This window comes from Natator depressus, chromosome 3 (assembly GCF_965152275.1).
Source record: "Natator depressus isolate rNatDep1 chromosome 3, rNatDep2.hap1, whole genome shotgun sequence".
Taxonomy (NCBI): domain Eukaryota; kingdom Metazoa; phylum Chordata; order Testudines; family Cheloniidae; genus Natator; species Natator depressus.
In genome coordinates, this window is record NC_134236.1 from 184,022,544 (window position 1) to 184,047,613 (window position 25,070).

Sequence of the window (25,070 nt, forward strand, 5' to 3'; positions counted from 1 at the left end):
TACGAATCCAGCACATTTTAGGTAATTATATTTAACTAATAAAAGTATGTAAATAGTGTTTTTATGCATTTTTATTGAATTCGTTTCCATCAAAGTAGAATATCACACAAATCACAAATAAAAATTAATCCTCCAGTAAATAAGAAGCATGTCATTCACCGTTTTCTAACAAATAGCAAAAAGAACCAAATGTAATGTAAAGGCTCTATTTAGTTGCAAACAACATGGTTTCATGAGAATCAGCTTTCTTTAAGAAAATAATTAAAAAGTACAAATGTGAAACAAGATTAAAACTGATTATTTAAATCAAGGCTTCCTGCTTGCTGATTTAAATCATGATAAAAATCAGTGATTTATATAATTTTGATTTAAATCAATCCACTCTGGTCTGTGCCTCTTCTCAGTGAAAGTAACTTACCTGCTTACTACATCTTTAACCAGAGGGATTTTGGAGCTTGGCACGCTCTCTATGAAACCTCAGTTGTATATTTATCAAAGTATGGTAATTCTTCAAACTGACCAGGCCTTTTTTTTATCAATGTCACCATAATCTTCCTGCTATAAGAGGAAGTGGTACTGTTGTCATTCTGGCTAAGACTAAACATCATACTGAAGTATAATATCATAAGTTTATGTGAATAGGACCATCAAAAGGATGCGTACGTAGCAAAGGCATTCAAAGCCTTAAGTACAGCTCTTGCCAAGTGTATTACTGCTCACTCTTTTAAAGGAGTGATGATCATTGTGGATGGAGACATCACACACATCTTGCAATGAGAAATGAAAGTTCACTGTGTCGTATTCCACGCATGCCTTCTCAAAACACCATGAAGTAGACCACCACCTCTGGAGATACAGTAACTCCTCACTTAACGTAGTCTCGGTTAATGTTGTTTTGTTGTTACATCGGTGATCTATTCGAGAACATGCTTGTTCAAAGTTACATAGTGCTCCCTTATAATGTTGTTTGGCAGCTGCCTTCTTTTTCCACTGGTTGCAGGAAGAGCAGCATGTTGGAGCTAGCTGGTGGGGGCTTGGAACCAGGGTGGGCTGGCAGCCCCCCATCCGCTCCCCTAAGTTCCCTGTGCGGTAGCCACCCAGCAGGCTATCAAGTGCTGGGAAATTCAGGTGTGCCTCCCCCCACTGCCGTGTGCTGCTCCTGCCCTCTGCCTTGGAGCTGCTCCCAGGAGCCTCCTGCTTGCTGTGCAGGGGATGGGTGGGGGGAGAGGGGTGCTGATGTCAGGGTGTCCCCCTCCCTCCACTCCTGCCCCCGGCTCCTGTACCCCATCTCCACAGAGCGGGGGGGGGGGGGGGGGACACACACGACAGGACTCCGGAGGAAGGGAACTTGCTGGCAACAGCTGCTGTCTCAATTTGCTAATATACTTTAAAAGGCAGTGTACTTAGAGTGGGGTCAGCATACTTAAAAGGGCAATGTGCATGTGTGTGTCTCTCACACACACATGCACCCCCCAGCACTTTGGAAAGGGGAGGGAGTGGTGTGCTCCACTGGGATACCATGAGCTCATCATCACGTTCAGTTTCCGCAGGGAATGTTTGCAGCCACTGCGATGCATATTTTGTCTCCTCCCTCCATTCGTGCTGCCTTGTAGAGTGTGAGGCTACATTAACAACAATGTGTTAACCCCTGAGGGCTCAGCGGAGTGTATTCCCTGGGAAATACCCCACTCTCTTCTACCCTCTGACTCCACCACCTCAACCATAAGCAAGGAGTTACTGTATTGACTCCTCCCTGCCTCCATATAGGTGATATCACCTTTGTAAATCACACAACAAAGTGCCTGATATGGAGGGGACAGAGAAGAAGAAAGTCTGTCTCACCATTAATTTGCTTTCTAGAATTTTACACGTCAGCCAGCCTGACCCTCTCTGAGAGGATTGAGTTATGTCCAGAATCTTTCTGACTTTTGCTGGTTTGTTAAATAATTTGAAAGGGACGTGTGTTCCTCTAAGAACCTTCCTAAATTTCTCAGTCTTTAAATTTATTGTGGAGGCTCTGCAGCAAATAATTTGAGTTGAATAATATTATTTAACTTGTGTATAGGTTTATTTATTTAAGCTCTGGAAGCTGCTGGTCTGTACAGTTCTTCCTGAGGAGCAGTCCTGAACACAATCTGAGCCAAAGTACTGGTCTGACTTCAGTGACTAAAGAGATGGGGAATATCCCTGCTGTGAAGAGTGTCTGTCAAGGAAAATGCACTAATGGAAAATTTTTCCATTCTAAAATGTATGGAGAAAGGAAATGCGAAGTATGAGGGGTGGAGTACAGTACTAGCCATAGCCCCTTTTTTCCACCTTGATCTCCTAGCTTAATCCCTGGTATGTTTTTTAAAGGTAACATTTTGAAATGATCAACTTTAATTCTTAATTACATTTTCCCCACATTAAAATAGAGATCGGAGCAAGGACATTGAAGGGAATAGGGGGCAGAGCACATTGGAAAGCAATCTCCCACATCCCCAGCACCCTTCACATAACCTTTTCTAGTGTCAATGTGGAAGAACAAGGACATTTTATTAATGGCGTTTTCTGGAAATTAACCCTTCTGAGAAAATTGTCCTGTGCTTGGGTGGTTAATAATATTTTGTCTCCGGGGTTTGGAGTTCTTGATTCCTTTCTATACTGAGATATGGACCAAAAATTAATGATAGAGAATAAATTTAAAACAGTTAGTATTTAAGACTTCTATTGAATTTTTCTATATAAAGGCATGTATAATAACTTAAGTATAATAATATGCAAATAAATTGTGTGCTCTGATCAAAAGGTTGAGGGGAGAAGTTTAAAAGTAGGATTTGAAGGAAGTCTAAATTAGTGTTTCTCAAACTTTTGTATTGGTGACCCCTTTCACATAGCAAACCTATGAGTGCGACCCCCCCCTTATAAATTAAAAACACTTTTTTTATATTTAACACTATTATAAATGCTGGAGGCAAAGCGGAATTTGAGGGTGGAGGCTGACAGCTCATGACCCCCCCCCATGTAATAACCTTGTGACCCCCGGAGAGGTCACGACCCCCAGTTTGAGAACCCCGGTCTAAATTAATCTTAACTATTGAGTCACATACAGTGCCTCCATATTATGCTGAATGTTCATGCTTTCCTCTGCATGTAGATTGCATGTAGTCAATGAAATTTACTGTTTAAATAAACTGCCAGATTCAGGCTGCAGAGGGTGTAATGTTTAGTATTGTGTGATGTTTAATAGCTTTTCTCCTTCAATTTGTAGTACTAATCGTGTAAAAAACACTCTAATCATTAGAATAGTAGGGAAAGTCAAGGATTGCTTTAAATCAGAAACTGGGTAGGTTAAATGCATCAATAATCTGATGTATATTAATATTTTAATAGCAGCACCTGCAGAACAATATCTTCAGGAGAAACTGCCAGATGAAGTGGTTCTAAAGATCTTTTCCTACTTGCTGGAGCAAGATCTTTGTAGAGCAGCTTGTGTGTGTAAACGCTTCAGTGAGTTGGCTAATGATCCAATTTTGTGGTAAGTGAAAAGCTATTCCTCATTATTTTGAGATATATTGTATGTGCTGCACAAAATGCCAAGTACAATAGAAAAATTAAAATGCTGGTTAGGCATTATAATTAGCTTAAATTAAAACAAATGCTTATGTTTTAATATGCTTACTTTTACGTAAGCTTTATCTGTTACAAGCAGATATGTATAAGCATATCAGTTACATGCAGTTAAAAACAGTAAAACTTTTCGCCCTAGAATTATACCTGTTTAACAACGTTATCTGAAAGTTCAATTACCTATTCTTTTAGTACTTTCCCCCCACCCCCGACCCAAAGTTTGTGTGGGAATTGTATACCTTGATCCAAGATAGCAAACTCTTCCTTTAAGTGTTAAGGAAGATCTTGCCTACAAGTGCACTAGGATTTTTATTTGTTCGGATTTTTAAAAAGAATTCGTTGGTGTTGGGTATGTGGACTTTTTCTCTTTTTAGGGTTATTGAGATCCTGAAAAAATCTTATATGAGAACCAATATGCCAGATTAGAAAAAAATTGAACTTGAATATCTTTCTGTTCAAATAATTTCAGGGTTACTTGTAACAGCAGCAGATATAGTTTCAAATGGAAATGTGACAGTATACCTGTAAAACAAGGCTCCATCTTATACTATCGAAAGGATATGACCATGTGAAAGTCTCCACATTCTAGGACCAGTCACGGATCCATCCAATTGTGCACAAGTTTTTAAAACTATTTTATTTTAATATATTGATTGATTGATGCTGTGATAAATGAAAGGGGGGGGGGTAAACTCCCTTTTATGGACACCGAGCCAGCCAGTTAACTATAAAATCCCTCTTAGTAGTGGTTCTTTACTTGCTTACCTGTAAAGGGTTAAAAAGTCTCCCTGCATAGGTAAAAGAAAGGGAGTGGGCACCTGACCAAAAGAGCCAATGGAAAGGCTAGAACTTTTTAAAAATGGGAAAAAACTTCTCCTTTGTCTGTCTGTTGTTGTTCTCGGGAGAAGCAAAGAGAGTACTGCAGCTGTGCTGTAACAGCTTGGGCCAGGTATGAAAAATCATCAAATTATACCTAGAAACTACTCATTAGAAACCCCAGATATGTAAGTAGATCAGGAAATGTCTAGGAAGACGCGATTAGGTTTATCTCTGTTTATTTCTTATTGGCTTGTAGACTCCTCTGTGCTAACACCAAATGCTTTTGTTTTGCTTGTAACCTTTAAGCTGGATCTCAAGAAGGTTATTCTTGATGCTTAGTTTTTGTAAGTGGGTTTTTAAAATCTAGCAATAGCCTGAGTTTTCAAGTGTATTTCCTTTCTTTTTGTTTTTAATAAAATTTATCTTTTTTAAGAACAGGATTGGATTTTGTGTCCTAAGAGGTTTGTGCACACGTTGGTTAATTAGCTGGTGGCAACAGTTGATTTCCTTTGTTTTCTTTCTCCGCTCTTCCCCAGAGGCGGGGTGAAGGGGCTTGAGGGTACCCCACAGGAAGGAATTCCCAAGTGCACCTTCCTGGGTTCTGAAGGGGGTTTTTGCACTTGGGTGGTAGCAGTATCTACCCATCCAAGATCAGAGAGAAGCGGTAACCTTGGGAGTTTAATACAAGCCTGGAGTGGCCAATATTTGTTTTTAAAATCCTTGCAAGCCCCCACCTTCTGCACTCAAAGTGCCAGAGTGGGGAATCAGCCTTGACAGATGCAATTTTAATTCTTTAAATGATGTCCCTGTGGGTGCTCCACTCTAGGTGCTTGTGCGCCTCTGGGCTTGTAATCTGAGACTTGTCTACCAGTGCCCGGTTGGGTTGCACATGCACTGTCCCCATCTCACACCACTTCAGGCGGTTATCTGGTGCTGTGTGACCAACACCCCCCTCCCCCAGTTCCTTCTCTGCTGCTTTTGGCTTGAGTCAGAGCATTTAGCAGCACCTCTGTCATAAATATAAAGGGAAGGGTAACAACCTTTACGTATGCAGTAACATAAAATCCCTCCTGGCCAGAGGTACAGAATCACTTTACCTGTAAGGGGTTAAGAAGCTCAAATAACCTGGTTGGCACCTGACCAAAAGGACCAATAGGAAAAGAAGATACTTTCAAATTTGGGGGGGCGGGTGGGGAAAGGGATTTTGTTTGTGCTCTCTTTGTTGTTCCCTCTCTGGATGGAGAGAGAGAGACTAAGCAGGTAAAACATCTCCTGAAAACATACCTGAAATGATACATCTAAAATTACAGAAATTGTAAGTAAAGGCAAGGAAATGCATTAGATTATCTTCTGTTTTAGCTTGTGAATTTTCCCTATGCTAAGAGGGAGTTTTATTTCTGTTTTTTGTAACTTTGAAGTTGAGCCTAGAGGGGAATCCTCTATTTAAATCTTTTTATTACCCTGTAAAGTTACCTTCCATCCTGAGTTTGGAGGTGTGATTCTTTTACTTTTTTCTTGAAATAAAGTTCTTCCTTTAAGAACTTGTTTGATTTTCAGTGTCCTAGGGACAAAGGGTCTGGTCGGTACTCACATTATTCTCAAGCCTCCCCTGGAAAAGGGGTGAAAGGGCTTGGGGGAATATTTTGGGGAACAAGGGATTCCAAGCGGCCCTTTTCCTGAATTTTTGTCTAAATCACTTCGTGGTGGCAACAATACCATCCAAGGACAAGGAAAGGATTTGTGCCTTGGAGAAGTTTTTAACCTAAGTTGGTAAAAATAAGCTTAGGGGGTCTTTCATGTGGGTCCCCACATCTGTACCCCAGAGTTCAGAGTGGAGAGGGAACCCTGACAGCCTCAGAGCTTAGTCTTCCTAGCAAACCCCTTCTCCTTTACTCCTAGTTTTATAGATAATTAACTTTCTTTCCCCGTTTAGTTCTCTCCCTGTTTTTCTTCCAAAAAAGAACGTGTTTCTCTTCCTTTATTTAGAAGTTCAGGTTTCCGTTAACCGTTAGTGTAGGACCCCTGATAAGGAGGGGGAACATTCCCCTCAGGGGCATGCCCGGTTCACTGGGTTTCAAAAGCTGCCTAACCTGCAGGCTCTCGATACCTGTGTCAGATGGGCACTCGCAGTGCGTTCGCATCTTAGGCAAGCACCCCAAAAGTGCTTGCGCTGCCAGAAGTTAAAAAGCCTGGATCAGAAAGGCCAGAGACTTGCTGCTCAAACTGCTCCTGATGGAGAAGTCTCTCTGTCCAGCATCTGATCCAGAAGTTCGGACCCCCTCCTGGACAGGACACCAACAGGAGGCTCTTCTTCCTCTGTGGCTCACACTACAGACCTAAAAAGATGGCTAAAAAGTGTGCTCTGTCCTCACCGGCTTGGGAACCAACCAAGAAACAGCAGTCCCCAAACAAAGAGACGCCGTCGGTACCGACTGCACCGGCAGTCTCTGCAGTCAAGGTTCCCGTACCCTCCAGTACCATGGTACCACAAGAGCTAAAGATTCCAAGAGAGCTAGCTTTGACATAGGCAATGAGGAGAAACTGAAAATCCGTGCCCTGGCACCGTCGGAGCGAACTAGATACCCAGCACCGAGCACATCAAAACAACTAATGACTATGCCGTCACCTACCATCGGCACAACACAATTGACGCAGTCACCCATACCAGCAGTGACCTTGCAGACATCGGCAGTGACCCTTTCGGTACTACAGCAGTTACTGCAAAAGGACCTCCTGGTCTCCTCGACACCAGACTCCCCCATTCTTTGCACCAGCGTCACTCTAACATAGTCAGTACCTACTCACCTTGCCGCTCCACTCCTCCATTCTCGAGGAACCCTTGGATGGCATATCCCCCACACCATCGCAAGCCTCCCAGCCCATCCAGGGAGAGCACATGACAGTTTCCCATACTGTCGGTACCAGGACCATCTGAAACTCCGGAGGAGATACCTAGAGAACTGGAGACTTCTGACTTAGAGATGGAACCAGCAACCCACCTGTCCTCATCTTCCCTTGATGACACCATCATCACTGTCCGTCCGTCCCGTCCTGTTTCCTCCTCCCTCCCCCGCAACCACCCAATGTGGGCAGCCAGTGATTTTAAACATTTTCAGGACCTCTACAGGAGGGTCGCAGAGTCCCTGGACATCATATTGGAGGAAGTCAAGGAGTGACAACAAAAGTTCCTCGACATCTTACATACATCGACATCTCCCAAAATACCTTTGCCCATGAATGATGCAGTCATGGAATCCATTATGTTCATTTGGCAGACTCCAGCAATGATCCCTCCCTCCTGCAAGAGGTCTGACAGAAAATATTATATCCCGGCAAAGGGAACAGAATTTCACTTTTCACCCCGCGCCCAATTCTGTGGTGGTGGACACTGTTAACAAGAGGGACAGACAATCTTACCCCCAAAACACCCCATACAACAAAGATTGGAAGAGGTTCTACCTCTTTGGCTGAAAGGCCTACTCCTCGGCGACACACCACCTTCGGATCAGCAATTACAAAGCAACGCTGGCAAAATACGACCACACAGACTATGTTCTCCAAATTTATTGAATTCCTCCTGGAGGAGAAAAAAGAACAGTTCAGAGCGCTCATCTCCGAGGGACAACTGATCTCCAGGACGGCATTACAGGCTGCTCTGGACTCAGCAGATACTGCTGCGCAATCTACAGATACTGCAATAGTTATGAGATGAGCTTCTTGGTTGCCTCTCTCTTGTTTCCTGAGCGAGGTGCGATCGATTGTGGACGATCTGTCGTCTGACGGGCCTAAACTCTTTGCAGCTGAGACAGATGAGTATCTGCACAGGCTCAAGGACTCAAGGGCAACACTGAAGTCCTTGGTCATCTATACTCCTAGGACAAAGAGATGACAAGGAAAGTATTACAACCCACAGAAATTCTGGCTCATGCCATATTCACAAACACACAGGCAATACGAGCCACAAGGCCGAAAACAGGGGCCCACAAAGAGACTTCAGCCTCCACCTCAATCTACCACATCTCACCAACCTTCCTCCAGACAGCAAGTTTGAGACGTTGCTTGAAAGTCCATTCGGAGATCGTCTGACTCCATACTACCCAGTTTGGCAATCCATCACTGCAGACAGATGGGTATTGGAGATAATCGAGGTTGGATACTCCATCCCATTTACTTCCACTCTCCCTTCCTCTCCCTCTTCAGGGACTCCTCTCACAAAGACCTACTGCGACAAGAGGTGACCCACCTCCATCCATCTAGGAGCAGTAGAACCAGTACCAACAAAACACAGAGGGAAGGGTTTCTATTCAAATTACTTAACTCTCTCAAAAAAAACAGGAGGGTGGAGACCCATTCTCGATCTCTGATGGCTCAACAAATTTGTGAGAAACCAGCACTTCAAGATGGTCACAGTGGCCACCATAATTCCATCTCTAGAAAGGGGGGCCCTCAACCTCCAGGACGTCTACTTCCATATAACAATTCACCCATCACATCAGAGGTTTCTTCAATTCACTCTAGGACCAGATCACTTCCAATACAAGGGCCTACCCTTCAGATACAAGGTCCTACCCTTCAGACTGTCCACTGCTTCCCAAGTCTTCTCAAAGGTACTCTCCTTTCTTATCAAATGAGATGCTCCTCTCCTATACGCATTTCCTCTCACCCCCCTTCTAGCACGGGTACTCCACAAGATCAAACGGGACTAGTCCACAGTGATACTAATTGCTCCCACGTAGCCCTGTCAAAATAGTTCCCTCACCTGCTCCAAATGTTAGTGTGGAAACTTGGCACCGTTCCTCACCTGCCCCGTCTCTTTTCCCAGGACACGGGCCAAACCATTCACCCGAATCTGAAAAGACTACGGCTCAAAGCTTGGTTGCTCCCTGGTTCCAAGGATCCGAAATGACCTGCTCCAAAGACGTGCTGAACCTTTTACTGAATAGTCGCAGAGCAACTATCTGTCACACACATCTACACAAATTCATGGTGTCAAAAGAGGCAGATCATATCGATCTCTTCTCACTTACCTGTGATTCTGGACTATTACTTCAACTCAAGGAATCAGGACTTTCAATGAGTTCAGTCAAGGTACACCTCTTCACTATCACAGCATTCCACCACAAGTGCTTTCTCAAGGGCCTCAACAACATCTACCCTACCATTGGACCTCAATTTAGTTCTCTGGGAAATCACCAGACACCCCTTCGAGCCATTCGCTACATGTTCTCTCCTTCACCTTTCAATGAAGGTGGCCTTCCTTGTCGCCATTACTTCCACAAGGCGGATAGTAATACTTGGGGCCCTCATGGCTGATCCATCCTACACAATATTCTCCAAAGAGAGGATGCGGCCCAAGGGTAATTTTAAGTTCCTACCTAAGGTCGTCTCATCATTTCACCTCAACCAACCCATTCACCTGCGAACATTCTACCCAAAACCACATAGGGACAGGCGGGAAGCCATACTCCATACCCTCGATTTACTCAGGGCCCTGGCGTTTTACATAGACATAACGAGGTCATGAAACTGTTTGTCTCAATCACTGTACAATTAAAAGGAGACGCCATATCTAAACAGTGGCTCTCCAACTGGATTTCCAACTGCATCAAACTGTGTTACTGTCAATGTAACCTGCAACCCCATATGGGGATTTGCACGTACTCCACCGGGGCAATATCAACCTCAATAGCTTTTCTAAACAGTGTTTCCATTACTGACATCTGTAGAGCTGTAACCTGGGCATCAGCGCATACATACACCTTATGCAGTAACATAGGTTCTTCGAGATGTGTGTCCCTGTGAGTGCTCCGCTACCCTCCATCCTCCCCGCTACTTTGGAGATGCACACTAAATGCTCTGCAGTGGAGAAGGAACAGAGGGCGGGAGAAGGAACAGAGGGTTGGTCACACAGCGCCAGATAACTGCTTGAAGCGGCGCAAGACGGGGATGACACATGTGCGGCCAAACCGGGCACTGCTACCACAAGTCTCTGATTACAAGCACAGGGGCGCAAAAGCACCTAAAGTGGAGCACTCACAGGGATACACATTTCAAAGAACCTATGTTACTGCACAAGGTGAGTAACTTTCTCTTTGCACTGCCAAATGCAGCGCGTCATTTACTCATGCAGGATATTTGGTAGCTGTTTTGGGGGTGTGGTGGTGATCAGTAAGAAGAATAGCAAAATTCGAAGAAAGGACAGAGCAGCATAACCTTTCTGTCCTTATGTTAGCACACACTTCAGCTCTGATTCAACAGAGCATGTAACCACATCCTTAAATCTCCCTATTTAGAAAAGCATGTAATGTGCTTAATATTAAGCATGTACTTAAGTCCTTTGCTGACTTGAGCCTTTAAATGTGCACCAAATGAATGTTACAAAATGCAGCAGTGTCTTTTCTCTTTAGTCTTCAACAACTAGAATTGTTTTAACTTAAAGCCACTTTTACTCATTAATTTTATGAGCACCATTAAAATATTTTTGGTTTTAAAACTTTGGGTTGAGATCTTTGAAAATACTCAATATTGGCCAAACTCTGAAATCTATGGTGTTTTACCATTGACTTCAGTGGGAGTAGAGTAAACAATGAATGCTTTTGAAAATTCCTCCCTTAAGATTTTAAATAGGTTTGTTGTAATTGTGCTACACCTGACTTACAACTTTGTACCATTTAAATACATTCTCAATTTTCTGTTCTGATTGACTGACACTTTTGTTTAGGAAACGACTGTATATGGAAGTATTTGAATATACACGTCCAATGATGCATCCAGAATCTGGTAAATTCTATCAGATTAATCCAGAAGAATATGAACACCCAAATCCCTGGAAAGAAAGCTTTCAGCAGCTGGTATGAATGTTGTTTTTTCACATCCCCAGAAAGATTCCGTATTGTAATTTAAAGACAATTTGCAAAGGTGAAGTATAAGATTTCAGTAACTAAGCCAATACGTGTAGGATTCCCTCAATAGCCAGACTGAGAAAGACTAGTTGCATGTTGATTTTCTTAAAATCTGAAAGGGAAAAAAAGTTGTGGGATTTTGGGGTGGGGTGGGTCCCTTTTTTGTATTGCTCCTCTTAGCTTGATTATGCTGGGTAGTCAACACACGGACAAAGTTACTGAAATGTTGAGGGAATTTTACATTTGCAAGTCACCTTTTAAAACACCATATTCCTGTCAAGCTTTGATGGTGATGTAGAAGGTTTTCAGCTTTATGGTGCAATATTATAATAAACCATGATTTAAAAAATCATTGTACCTGTCTGAAAAAGGTGCCTGTATCCAAGTGACTTATCTTGGACCACTCTTTGCAGAAATTTGACTTCTTGTGCTGGAGCTTCTGGTGAGCTTGCCTGCTCAATGTTTCTGGGTGTGAATTGAGGTTCTTCTTAGTGTGTTCATCATTGACTCTATGGAGCTTTGTCATAGCCCTTGGCTATGTAGTCTTGTTGTCATAATGGAACTGACTCATTAATATTTGGTGCACTTTCCTTAGTAAGCTCAGAATAGATTGACAGTAACACTTGGTCTTGAACGAGAGAGGACATTGCAGCTTATGTGGCAGGAGTTTAGCAGCAAATAATCTTTTAAGGCAAATGATGGGAATTCTAATCCAAAATATAATAATGGGTGGGCACCATGCTTTCCAAAATGTGTGTAAAGGAGTAATAAAGTAGGATACTGAGTTAGTTTATTAATATTTATAATAGTATTCATGTTCTAAGCTTGTTGAATAAGGGCACTTGGTTTGGCTATAAGTATGGGGCTAATGGTTAGCCCAGAAAAATCAGGTGCAAAGCTGCAAGGAAGTTGAAAGATTTGTTAAAATAAAATCTCCACCCCACTTTGGTAATGTGGCAGGTGGCCACAGAATGAAAATGGGGGGTGGGAAAAGCTACCATGGTCTAGCCAAATTTTGATAAGGTGAGAATTTTGCCCCTTTTTCTGACTTCCACCTTATGCAATCAAGCGCTTTTTAAAAGAAAGGATCATGTGTGTTTTTTATACCTTTATTTTTATGCAATCCTTGGATGTATAAGCAGAGGAATACCAAGTATAAGTGGGGAGGTGATATTGCCATTGTATACAGGACTGATCAGATCATTACTGAAATTTAAAAAGGATGTTGAAAAATCGGAAAGGGCTTGAAAAAGAGTTATGAGAATAATCTGAGGTCTGTGAAAATGTGCCGTACATTGAGGGATTAAAGAAGCTCAGTATATTTCATTTATCCTAGGGAAGTTTAGTAAGAAGTTACTTGATCGCAATGTGCAAGTACCTGCATGGGGAAAAATATTTCTGATATCAGAAGGCTCTTTAATCTAGCAAACAAAGTCATAACATCCAGTGGCTGGAAACTGAACCTCGACAAATTCAGGCCTAAAATAAGGCACACATTTTTCACAGAGAGGGAGATTAACTATTGAAAAAACTTACCTATGGATTCTCCATCACTTGAAGTCTTTAAATCAAGATTTAATGTTTTGTAAAAGATATACTCCAGCTCAATCAGAAGTTATGAGTTTGATGCAGGAATGACTTAAAATTCTATGGTCTGTGCTATGCAGGAGGTCAGATAAGATGGCCATGATGGTCCTTTCTCATCTTAAAAATTCTGGATCTTTTACTGCTTGCTTATTTGTTGATGTCAATATTAACATTACAACTTCTTCCTTGGTCCTAATTAACACTTTAAAATGTAGCTAAGGGATGCAAATTTTTGTATCCGTTCTTGGTGGAAATTGCAACTCATGGAGTCCAGATGTATAGTGAACGTATTTTCAAAATATAAATTATGTTACGGAACCTATCAAACTATTACAACTATACCCTTTTGCTGATTTACTTTCTAAAATGTTTATATATACATACATATATAACAAGCTTGTTTAGTTATAGGTGTATCTTGAGATATTCTCTCTATTTCAGTACAAAGGAGCACATGTAAAGCCAGGCTTTGCTGAACACTTCTACAGTAACCCTGCAAGATATAAAGGAAGAGAAAATATGTTGGTATGTTCCTGAATCACTTCATATGAATATTTGTATACCTTTCTCATCGTTATTTTTTGCTAAACTCATGTTTGTATTTTGTTTGTTTGTTTTTAGTACTATGACACCATTGAGGATGCCCTCGGTGGGGTTCAGGAAGCTCATTTTGATGGACTTATCTTTGTTCACTCTGGTATATATACTGATGAATGGATATATATCGAATCTCCAATCACTATGATTGGTGCAGGTATTTAATTTGAAATCTTTATCTCAATGTATAACCTTTCTTGGCTCTTAACAGCTGTATTACAAATATATCTTAGAATATCAAGTAGCATGTATAAAAACTTTTCTGTATCAGTCCAGATGTAGGTATCTTCTGTGGCAAGAGAGTGTGTCACTAATAGAGACAACTGGGGTATGTCCTGTCCTCTGTCAACCGGACAAGAAGCAACAGATCAGAATGAAGCAATTTACACTCTTGGCACAGTGCCTTTTTCTACTTTCTACAAGTAGACTGTGCAGTTTTCTTCTTGCCTCACTTCAAAAAGCAGCTGATGGTTCTGACAGAGGTGCTCTCTGTTAGTTATTGCTGTAGCTGGTTTTGTTTATAATGGAGAAAAAACAAAAGAAACTTTTAAAAAAAAATCACTTCGGAAATATGGCCTGCTCTTCACTGCAACTGAGATGCTCAGTCCTCTTTCATGGGACCTGTTTATGTGAAGAGCTTCACGGTGTGTGTGGAGCAGACTCCATCAGCTTTTTTGTGATTAGCTGTTGACCATAATGGAAGAAGCCCAAACAATTTGTGCAACACATTAGGGGGAAAGGAATCCAGGAGAGCTGGCTGTATTTTAAAGAAGCCTTATTGAGGGCGCAGAAACAAACCATCCCAGTGTGCAGAAAGAAAAGCAAATATGGAAGGAGACCAGCTTGGCTTAACAGTGAAATCTTTGGTGAGCTTAAACGCAAAAAGGAAGCTTACAAGAAGTGGAAACTTGGACAGATGACTAGGGAGTAAAAAAATATTGCTTGAGTATGCAGGGATGTCATCAGGAAGGCCAAAGCACAATTGGAGTTGCAGCTAGCAAGGGATGTGTAGGGTAACAAAAAGGGTTTCTACAGGTATGTTAGCAACAAGAAGGAGGTCAGGGTAAGTGCGTGGCCCTTACTGAATGGGGAAGGCAACCTAGTGACAGATGATGTGGAAAAAGCTGAAGTCATAGAATCATAGAAGATTAGGGTTGGAAGAGACCTCAGGAGGTCATCTAGTCCACCCCCTGCCGGGCCTTAAAAACTTCTAAGAATGGAAATTCCCCCACTTCTCTAGGTAACACATTCCAGTGCTTCACCACCCTCCTAGTGAAATAGTTTTTCCTAATATCCAACCTAGACCTCCCCCACTGCAATTTGAGACCATTGCTCCTTGTTCTGTCATGCAACCACTGAGAACAGCCCAGCTCCATCCTCTTTGGAACTACAGGAAAAACTATTTCACTAGGAATGGGTTATGTAGGGAAGTGGTGGAATCTCCATCCTTAGAGGTTTTTAAGGCCCAGCTTGACAAAGCCCTGGCTGGGATTATTTAGTTGGGGTTGGTCCTGCTTTGAGCAGGGGGGTTGGACTATCTATCTGATCTGTTTCCCTCCTTTAAGGTAGTTTCAGCATTTCACTTTTACCAGGAAATTTCTCTCCTGAATTTCCCTCTTGCTAAGGCTTGGTAAGAAATCTTCTGGTATTCCTTCGATGTACTTGGTTAAAACCAAAGGGTTGAGGAAGTCCCATTCCCTTTTTAGCCTTTTCCAATATCCCATAATTAAAAGGTTAAGCTACAATCACCTCCTTGGTAGAAAGAGGAGAGAAGCATCTGTAGATGGACTAAATACTGACCCTGCATCTGGCACATGCTATCCTGAAGCAGTGCTTCCTGAATCTGTCTGAATTGGCCAATGTTGTGTCTGAGCATCTAGTGCTTAGTGCAGTCATTCTTGGGCTGCCTTTTTTCTCTGAGGAGCAAGTGTTCTGGTATTGGTTTTCTAGCTTCTTCATCTCCTGCCCACAATTCCATTCCTTTTCTGTCTTCAGCTCAGCTGTAAGGTTTCTGGATCCCCTCCCCAGGATAAGGGTACTTGCTAGTTTGACCTACATACCTGTAACATTGGCACTTGTGACATATGAAGTACGAATTGTGTATTCATAAATATTTTTCCATGACATGAGTACAGACCCTCGACCTAAGGTCATTTGGTTAGGGTAAGCGGATAGCATTAGGGAAATGAGACAGGCTATGTTAATGTATTCACAGCTCTGGAGAAGTCAAAATGGAAATCATGTTTGCAGAGTGGGATGTGAAAATTGCTTCATTCTGATTGGGACTTTTCTTCCTGATAGATAGAGAACAGGACATAACATGTTATCAGGCAACAGAAAAAGATCAAATCTGGTTTAAGGGCAAAATCTTGTCCTTGCCCATGGAAGGTCCCAGGTACTGTATAACTGAGGGGAGCTCTCTAGCTTCCTTCACCTCTGTGTATACAGCAAGGTTTGCAGTTTGCATGGGTTGATCTGCTGCTGTGTGAATTCACCAACTCTATTCAGGGGAGCACAGCAGCAGGAACTACTGCAGCTGGAATACCACTACTGTGATCGTGGTTCAAGGATAGTGGTCCTTGCTTCTCCATGAACAGTGGGAGGATTCCTTCTCCTATAGCTGTACCAAGCACAGCTGTACGGGCATGATTCAGGGGAAGAGATTAAGAAGTAGCTTTCTCCTGTTTACTTAGCAATTCCATTGTATCGTAGAGCTACAAAGAATACTAAAGTGCTTAATTTCTTTCTTTCTTCAGTTGTTTGTAATATTCCGTCAAGCTAATTGTTTTGATGCAAATCTGAGTGGTCATTCTTAGGGTTAGTCTAAACATATTTTTGTACTGCTATAAGTATATTGGATTGATACAGTTAGTGGTACAACCGTGCTGAGTGGATGCAGTTTTACTGCTATAAAGGTGCTTATCAGTATAGTTTATTCGCATAAAGGTTTCTAAACTGATATAGTTATAGCAATATAACCACTGTAGACAAGACCTTATTTCTGAATAAGAGTGTTCCATACAGACTTGTACCAAAATAACTAGAAGTGTGAATTATAACTGGTTTAGTTATTTCAGTTCCGGTTTGTGGTGACATTAAATTGGCTCTCTTGTTTACTACTGTTCTTAAGCACCAACATCACTGAGGTCAACACAGCTATAAAAATATTATTTTTTTTAAACTTGTGCTCCCTCTGCTGGCTCTTCAGCAGTAGCATGCAAAACACTTTTGTCTAGACTCAGTATAAAGAATGCTGAAGAAGCTTGCTATTCATATTTCAAGTTATTGCATCTTGTAGATTAGCAATTTGAAAACATTCTTAACACTTATTTTGAAAAGCTTAACATTTATTTATTCTGAACTGTAGTTCAGTTTTAAACTGTAATAAACTTTTAGTACATTAAGTATAAAAATAGACTTTCCTACAGCACTCTGTATGTATGTTGAGAAATTAGGAGATACCACTTTTTTGGTTTTGTGAAAGTTGTAAAGAACATGCATGTATTAGCGAGGGTCTGCTATGTGATGGTGTACTGAATTTGTGTATTTAGTCTTAATAAAAAGATTTAGAATCCAGACCATATACAGCACCAGGTTGTAACTGTTTTACTATAGTACAAGCCTGAGCCCAAATATGTTACAGTTGTCTCTCTAATTTTTTATTAAAACTTAAATGGTATTTTGTAATCAGTTTTATTTTCCTATGCACTATATTGAATTATCTATTTCTGATTTGTTGTAATGGGGAACAATTTCCTAAGAGTTAGAATAGGGAATTGGAAGTCAGAACACCTGGGCCAAGTCTGCACTAGAAAAGGTTTGCTGGTATATATTTAATACTAGTATTAGGTGTGGCGTTTACACCAGTAAAAAGTGCTTCACTGAACAACATAAGCTATACTAGCAAAGGCACTTTTATGCCAGTATAACTGCATCTAAACTAAGGCCACGTCTATGCTACAGAATTCTGCTGGTGTAGCTAGGTCAGGGATCCTCTTTGTACCCATGGCTGACACAGCTGTACTGGCAGAAGGTGGTAAACAACTATACTGGCAAAACTGCACTGTTACTAGAATATCTTGTTTTGCTCATGGGGAGTGGTTTCACTGTGCCAGTGGAAAGCACAGCTTTGCTGGTATTGCTGTGTCCACATTAGGAGCACTTTTAGTATACCAATATTCCTATATGGTAAAGCGCTCCTAATGTAAATATGCCTGAGAATCTGCTTTTGTTTTTTCACTTGTAGAACTTGAAATGTTTGTTTTCAGTTTTCATAGGAAAAGAGTAAGCTTTTATAATAACTTCTGGTTTACAGCACCTGGAAAAGTAGCAGATAAAGTCATAATAGAAAACACTAGAGATTCCACCTTCGTTTTTATGGAGGGTTCTGAAGATGCGTACGTTGGGTATATGACAATCAGGGTAAGCAACCTGAGTAGAACTTTTAATAATTTCCAAAATTATGCTTTTTTAAAAAATATCAAAACATTACATTTTATTCTCTTAGTTCAATCCTGATGACAAATCTGCTCAGCACCACAATGCACACCACTGCTTAGAGATTACCGTGAACTGCAGCCCAATAATAGATCACTGTATCATTCGAAGTACCTGTACAGGTTAGTGTCCTCTTCACTGTTAAATTAATTTTAAACACTGTTACTGAAATAGGATAATTGCAGTGAACATAATTTTTTTCTGTCCATATGCAACACAAAACTTAGTCATGAACATTTTTCCTTCTCAATTATATTTGGCTATAACCTGTCCTTTTGGATGCAGACCTTGCTCTAGTTTATCTATACTTTAGTCGCTTTGAGATTGAAATTATTACCATGCATTATATGTAAAGCTATTCCTGAAGATCATTTAGAAACTACAGCTGGTACAGAGTGACCTCATCTGTTTGGATAGTGATGTTTTATGTTGGAAGTGCATAACAGTTGTTATAGATGTCTGCTTACCAGACATCATGGATGAGATCTTGGCCCTATTGAAGATTAGTGGAAGGGTGTCTTTGGAGGGGGGCCCCTTACTCTGGAGCCTGCTTTTCCTCCCCATTAGTTAGACATTGCCATACTCTGATGATCCTGGCATGATACAAAATATTTGACTGCCCCAGATCCTTGAAGGTGATAGATTACTGAGGGTGTAAATAGACTAAAGTGGGGGAGTAGTTAGCAGTCTTGAGAGAGTGTAGAGAGTTTTGTTGTATCTTGTGTTTTTCTTTTGCATATTGTTCAGTGAGGTTGTGAAAAGTTGGATTAACTATTTTTTATTAACTTAAATAAATACACAAAATATTGCCCATTCTGCCAGTGACATGCTGTTCGTGTAACCTTTGACATGTGACTTAATCTCTCTGCCTCAGCTTCCATATCTGCAAAATGGGCATGGTAATAGTTTCCTGTCTATTTTTCATTGCTTTAATAAAAAGCATTCAGTGAATGCTACATGTTTAAAATATACCTTTTAGATGCCAGTGCATACTGTATGTTTTCCTGTAAACGTAGGGCCAAACTATCTATAAATACACTATACTTTGAATCTTTGATAACTGTACACTTTTCTTCCAGTGGGCTCTGCAGTATGTGTTAGTGGCCAGGGAGCTTGTCCCACTATCAAACACTGTAACATCAGCGACTGTGAAAATGTTGGACTTTATATTACCGATCATGCACAGGTACTTTCTATTTCGAATTTTCCCCCTAAGTTTTGTAGAACTATTTATTACTGTTGATTTTTGGTTTTTACTTACTTTTTGCCAGGGAATATATGAGGACAATGAGATCTCCAATAATGCATTAGCAGGAATTTGGGTTAAAAACCATGGAAACCCCATTATCAGACGGAATCACATTCATCATGGACGTGATGTTGGTGTTTTCACATTTGACCATGGCATGGTAATGTACATTTTTGTTTTGAAGAGAGATTATTATACATTACTGTACATCTATAGCTCTCAGATATCACTGCACAATAGTTTTGAAGAAATGTTTTTTTATTTGTGACCAGATACTTTTAAAATCTCTAATGTTTCTTTCCTCAACTTTCTTCATAGTCCAAAATTGTTTACCTTAGTTTTAAAAACAAATTTAGTTGAAAAGTGAAAACCAATCAGAACAAAGCATAGTATAGACCACTTCACAGTAGGTTGGCAACACAAATGGATTAGATTCAGGAATCAAAATAATGAAAAATCACTGCTGTAACAAAATGCTGTAAATATTTAGGTGCACACTTACACAATTGGCTCTTAAAAAAATAAAATAAGGTTTTTACATTAATTCTGTACCTTATGAAAGTACCTGAAAGATTTAGGAGTGTAGTAAAATATCGCATGAAAACAATCAATCTGATTTAATGTTGCATCTTTGCAACAGAATATGCCAGGTCCTGAGTAATGTCATAGAATCATAGAATATTAGGGTTGGAAGAGACCTCAGGAGGTCATCACATCCAACCCCCCTGCTCAAGGCAGGACCAACACCCACTAAATCACCCCAGCCAGGGCTTTGTCAAGCCGGGCCTTAAAAACCTCTAAGGACGGAGATTCTACCGCCTCCCTAGATAACCCATTCCAGTGCTTCACCACCCTCCTAGTGAAATAGTGTTTCCTGATATCCTCCCCCACTGCAACTTGAGACCATTGCTTCTTGTTCTGTCATCTGGCACCACTGAGAAGAGCCTAGCTCCATCCTCTTTGGAACCCCCCTTCAGGTAGTTGAAGGCTGCTATCAAATCTCCCCTCACTTTTCTCTTCTGTAGACTAAATATCCTCAGTTCCCTCAGCCTTTCCTTGTAAGTCATATGTAGGATGCTGGCTCTTCTGTTGTGGAATTGGTGATGGAATCCACCCATTATCACAGAATTGTGCTTCAGAATTGAAGCTTTCCCTTAGGAGAAAAAGTTTTACACCTAGTGGTTGCAAAGAAAACCTTAAAAATACAAACTGAATGAAAACTGATGCAGTGATGTTGTCTTGATTCTGCACAGATGCTGAAACAATAACTGGAGTGTAAACTGCCCTGAGTAATCCCAATGGGTTATCTCTGAAATACAGAGATGACACTATACATGTCTACACTGTTAATTGTTTCATTGCTGATCATATTAGCAGAAATATCCTGCTGGAGTGCAGCATTCCCAAAGCATAACCCATGCATGCTTGAGTGCCAAAAGTGCCAACTTTACCCAGTTGCCAAAACCAGCAATTTCCTCCAACCACTTGTCTCACGCAGTTATGTATATAAATATGTGCAGCACATTGAAATTGTGGAGAGAGAATAAGATGAATTTAATATAATATCAAACTAAACATGGGGGCTACTTCACTAATTGTATTATTCAATTTTAGTATTTAATATAAATAAAAGTCTACTAACCTGTGTAATTTGGAGCAGAAAGTGGATTTGCCATCTTTTCTGAAAGGCAGCTTCATACTTCAGTGCTGGAATGCTGTTCAGTGATGAGTGTTTGATATCATGAGCAGAGAGTATCAGTGGATGTCACATAGGGACTGCTCTTCAAGCCTTTAAAAATGATTAAATGACTCCTTACCGAAGTTTTATTTAGGGTGCTGAATATTTATCTGAAAAATGAATATATAAAAAACATCATCCATAGCAGTTTTCTTATCTATTTAATGTGCTCACAGTGTTGCTGCAAAGTTTAGAGCTTTTATAAAGATGCTCATGGTGATGCACTGTTTTGATTTCTTACGTTGGAAAAAAAAGTAAAGCACCACCCCTGTCTCTGTTGTTTGCTTATAATGTAGTAGGACATATATAACTATTCTCTCTAAGTGGGAGGAAGAAATAGGTCAAACTGAGACCGATGAACCATAATGTTCTTAACCATAAAAATCCTTTGAAAGAGCACTTCCCGCATCTTACGGGCTCTTTTTGGCTAACAGTATTCTCTTTGGGTGTTTTTGTGCTGGTAACTGGGTAACATGAATGGGCAAAATCTCTTTGGTAACACTGTTTAACTAAGCAGGTCTAAGCACAAAACAAAACATAAATAAATTTTCTGTGTAGCCTTCATCTTCAACTTCTGTCATTCTTTACGTTTTAAAAATCCAGAGATAGTAGTTTCAGTACTGAATTCCTACCCTATACATACTCTGTTCCTTTGAGTTTTTCCGAATTTCTGCACTTGAGTCCTGGCTGCAAAAGATTCTACAGTGCTTTGTCAGATTTCTTGTTCTCAGGCCAGTCTTTGTGTTTCAGCAATCGTGGGCTCTTTAATCTCTTGTCACTGGTGTGGCAATTTTTCAACATTTGTATCGCTTCAGATCTGCCAGTGCCAAACGTTTAACAAGAAGCATTTAAAAATGCGGTATGTTGTTGACAGTCTTAGATGTCGTGCATTGTACACTGTTACTAGGTGCCTGACATGAATTGCCACAGCCATCTACTATAAATCATATATTTACTCAGTGCATGAAAAGAAACTTTCATTTACCAAGAGAATAAGTTTTCATAATTCTCTAATTTAAAAGCTTTGGCAACAGACAGTCGGGTTTGTTCCTTCCCTCGCCCTCCCCTCCCCCCCCCGCATACAATATATAGTAATATTGCCTACCCTGATGAAAGTTCTGTGTGCATATTCACACTGAGAAACAGTGTGGTAGCATGGCACTTACTGGGTGATATCAGGAATTTGGCAGCTCATTTTTACAATTAAAAATAAAATAAAAAGCTTATTTAAATTAAAAAATAACTATAAAAAGCCTTTTTGTTGTGTTGCACATTGTCAGTATTCAGTAGTGTAATCAAAATTCATCTTGGCTGTCAAATCAAAGGTCTGATCTTGTAAACTCTCAAAATTGAGTTTAGTCCCATTGACTTCAAATCATGTTATAAAATAAATGACACTTGTACTGAAGTGCAGAGGAGTCCAAAATTTTGTGAGGCAGATTTTACACCTGCATTTCATTTTAAGCTACCAATCAGATTAACTATGTTTGTTAATTTAATTGATATCAGGAACTCAGATAATCTTCACCTCATTTAACCAGTTTGTAACCAGTTCACTTTTTTTCCTTCTTGCACCCCTGATATTTTGTTTCTTATCCATTCCTCTCTTCTAGTCCTTTCTTTATAGTACTTCCCACATCGTTGTTCTGTTTGGTTTGTTGCACTCATTCTGTTCCCTTCATGTTGATGCTTCTACTGCTGCTTGTAGCACTTTCCGCAGCAGCAGAGTGAAGCTGGCTCTTGATAAACTAAAGGAGTCATTCCTGTTTCTCTCTTCTCATCATATATTCCCAACAGAAATTAGCAGATTTTTGGGTGTTTCTGCATGCAGCTATTTGGATGAGTCAGAGGAGTAAAACTGATTAGGTTCATGTTCATTCTGATTTGCTGAGTAAATGTTGTGAGCAGCTGGGGCACTTGGTGTGTTCCTTTTAGGAGAGTGACAGACACCACCAATTTGGCTGACTTAATGTACCGTCTCTGCACACATGCACATCATACATTATTTAAAAGTTAATTATGTCTACTCTATGAGGAGTGTAGCAAAGCGACAACTCACCAGTGCGGCACCTCCTGCTGGTTGTCCAGGGAATTAGCTCAACTCCAGCAGTGGAGTGCCCTCTGCAGGCTGGTCTCACCTGCTGCTGGCCCCGTGTCCTTCCTGGACCCTGGTGCCCCTTTCCCTCGGCATTCTGCCCCAGCAGTACCCCCACTCTGGGTCTCCCCTCCCAGGGGAACCCCCAACCCTCTAAACCCACCTTGTCTCAGTGGCTACTGCCAGTCATCATCTAACCCCCGCTCATTGGGGCAGACTGCAGTCTGTAAAGGCCACTCATCATTGGCAAGGGGTTAGGACCTGCTGCCTTTGCCTATCTCTGGGCTGCCCCTCTGCAGCCCCAGCACCTGTGTGGGCCTTCACCAAGGCCTGCAGCCTGGGGTTTTACCAGGTGGGAACTCCCCAGCTCCCCTTGCCCTGCTCTGCTCTGGCACCTTCAGCTCGCAGGCAGGCAGCCCTTCTCCCTCCAGGGCTAGAGTAAGACTCCTCCAGCTTCTGGCCCACAGCCCTCTTATAAGGGCCAGCTGGGCCCTGATTAAGCCAGACACACCTGTGGTCAGTTTCCCCCAACTGTTCTTAATCCCTTTTGCTGCTGCAGCCCTCTCCATGGCTGCTTTTAACCCCTTCAGGGCCGGAGCAGGGTGATTGCCCAGCTACAATGAGCTATGGTGTGGAGCTGACAAATGGTACTATTACCATGGAAATGGGGATAAACAATGACATCAACATGTTAAAATGATGACCACTGAAATATTTTGATTCATTTTTGTTAGTTGAATGACTATGTATTATTTCAAGACATAAAACTGGATTTGTTTGTGACCTCAAAGCATTGCAAGAACAATCTAAAAAGTAAAACAAAATCTAATAATAAATTTGTACAGGTATCACTGAAATGTAATCGTGCCAGTGACATTTCTAGTCAACATCATTATCATCATCTTGTTCTTCATTATGATGTCTGTCAAGAGTTTCTAGGTTATCACAGTCTTCATTGCCTTGGTATGTACCCAGTTATGTGCAGGGAGGATTGTTCTGACTACAGACACAGTTGATTATGCAGTGACCCTACTGGTATGGGCACAAATAAGATCTTGTAGAAGCTCAGATGCCATTGAGCCCTTGAAGAATACAGGAAGTGGTTCATCATCCACATTTTTCCATCCATGTTGCAATGGTGATCTAATATATGGTTTACCTATGAGCAAAGACATCCAAATCTTTGCCAAGATGCTCTTTTGATATGGTCTTCAAACTTCCACCATGTGGGACAGTTTTGGTCAGTGACTTGTCCTTTCTAGACTAGCCTAGATTGAGGCACAAGCGATCCGGGTCTCTTTAGTCCTTTTTCCTTCTCCCTCTGGTCATGCAGCAGTGCTACCAATTTTCTTGCTGCAGAAGTTGTGTCATTTTCTCCTGATTTGGCAAGATCTCTGAAATGGTAAGCTCCCTTTGTTTTGACAACATTAAACATAGAGTTTTTCCCCAATTTCAAATAGGCATGACACAGTCACATCCTATTAATGCGTGTACAGCAGAAAATTTGTTTCAGAAGTCAGGAATGAGGGCGTAACAAATTGCATGTACAGATATGAAGCAACGCTTGTCAGTTGTGCTGGTAATGGTGTCAGTTTCAAGCCATGCATTAACTATGTGCTCCATTTATCGGAAAGTGACCAGCAAGGACAAAAACAGGTGTATCAGGTGAGCTAATCGCTGTGGTTCCTTTGATACCAAGAGACCCAACAATCCATATTAGCTCATGCAGAAGCATCCTCTTGTCACTTCCTCTTGAGTACTTTACAAGTCTTGGGCTTCTTCAGCACATCTACTAGTGACAGACTTTGCTACTTAGCTGTTGGAAAAGCCTCCAGGAAGAAGGAGTATTTGTGTTGGGTGCGCTTCTACAGTCTCAAGTGCATTTTGACCCATGAATTCACAGAGGACTTTTATAAGTGATTGTTGGATGCCACATTTAGAAATTTTTTCCATGGAGGCACAGGGCGTCCACAACCC

General features: G+C 41.1%; 1 protein-coding gene across 2 annotated transcripts in view; it reads left to right on the forward strand.

Annotated features, from left to right (window-relative positions):
* The window catches only part of FBXO11 (F-box protein 11), a 199,710-nt gene that overhangs the window by 104,334 nt on the left and 70,306 nt on the right, over positions 1–25,070 (forward strand). Inside the window, exons 4-11 of one of the 2 annotated variants that reach the window (XM_074949453.1) lie at positions 3,373–3,517; positions 11,150–11,279; positions 13,359–13,442; positions 13,539–13,671; positions 17,830–17,936; positions 18,022–18,133; positions 19,091–19,197; positions 19,283–19,420. In XM_074949453.1, coding sequence (XP_074805554.1) covers positions 3,373–3,517; positions 11,150–11,279; positions 13,359–13,442; positions 13,539–13,671; positions 17,830–17,936; positions 18,022–18,133; positions 19,091–19,197; positions 19,283–19,420 — 956 coding nt within the window. The remainder of the gene's footprint in view (positions 1–3,372; positions 3,518–11,149; positions 11,280–13,358; positions 13,443–13,538; positions 13,672–17,829; positions 17,937–18,021; positions 18,134–19,090; positions 19,198–19,282; positions 19,421–25,070) is intronic. The other variant, XM_074949454.1, reaches the window with a different exon arrangement.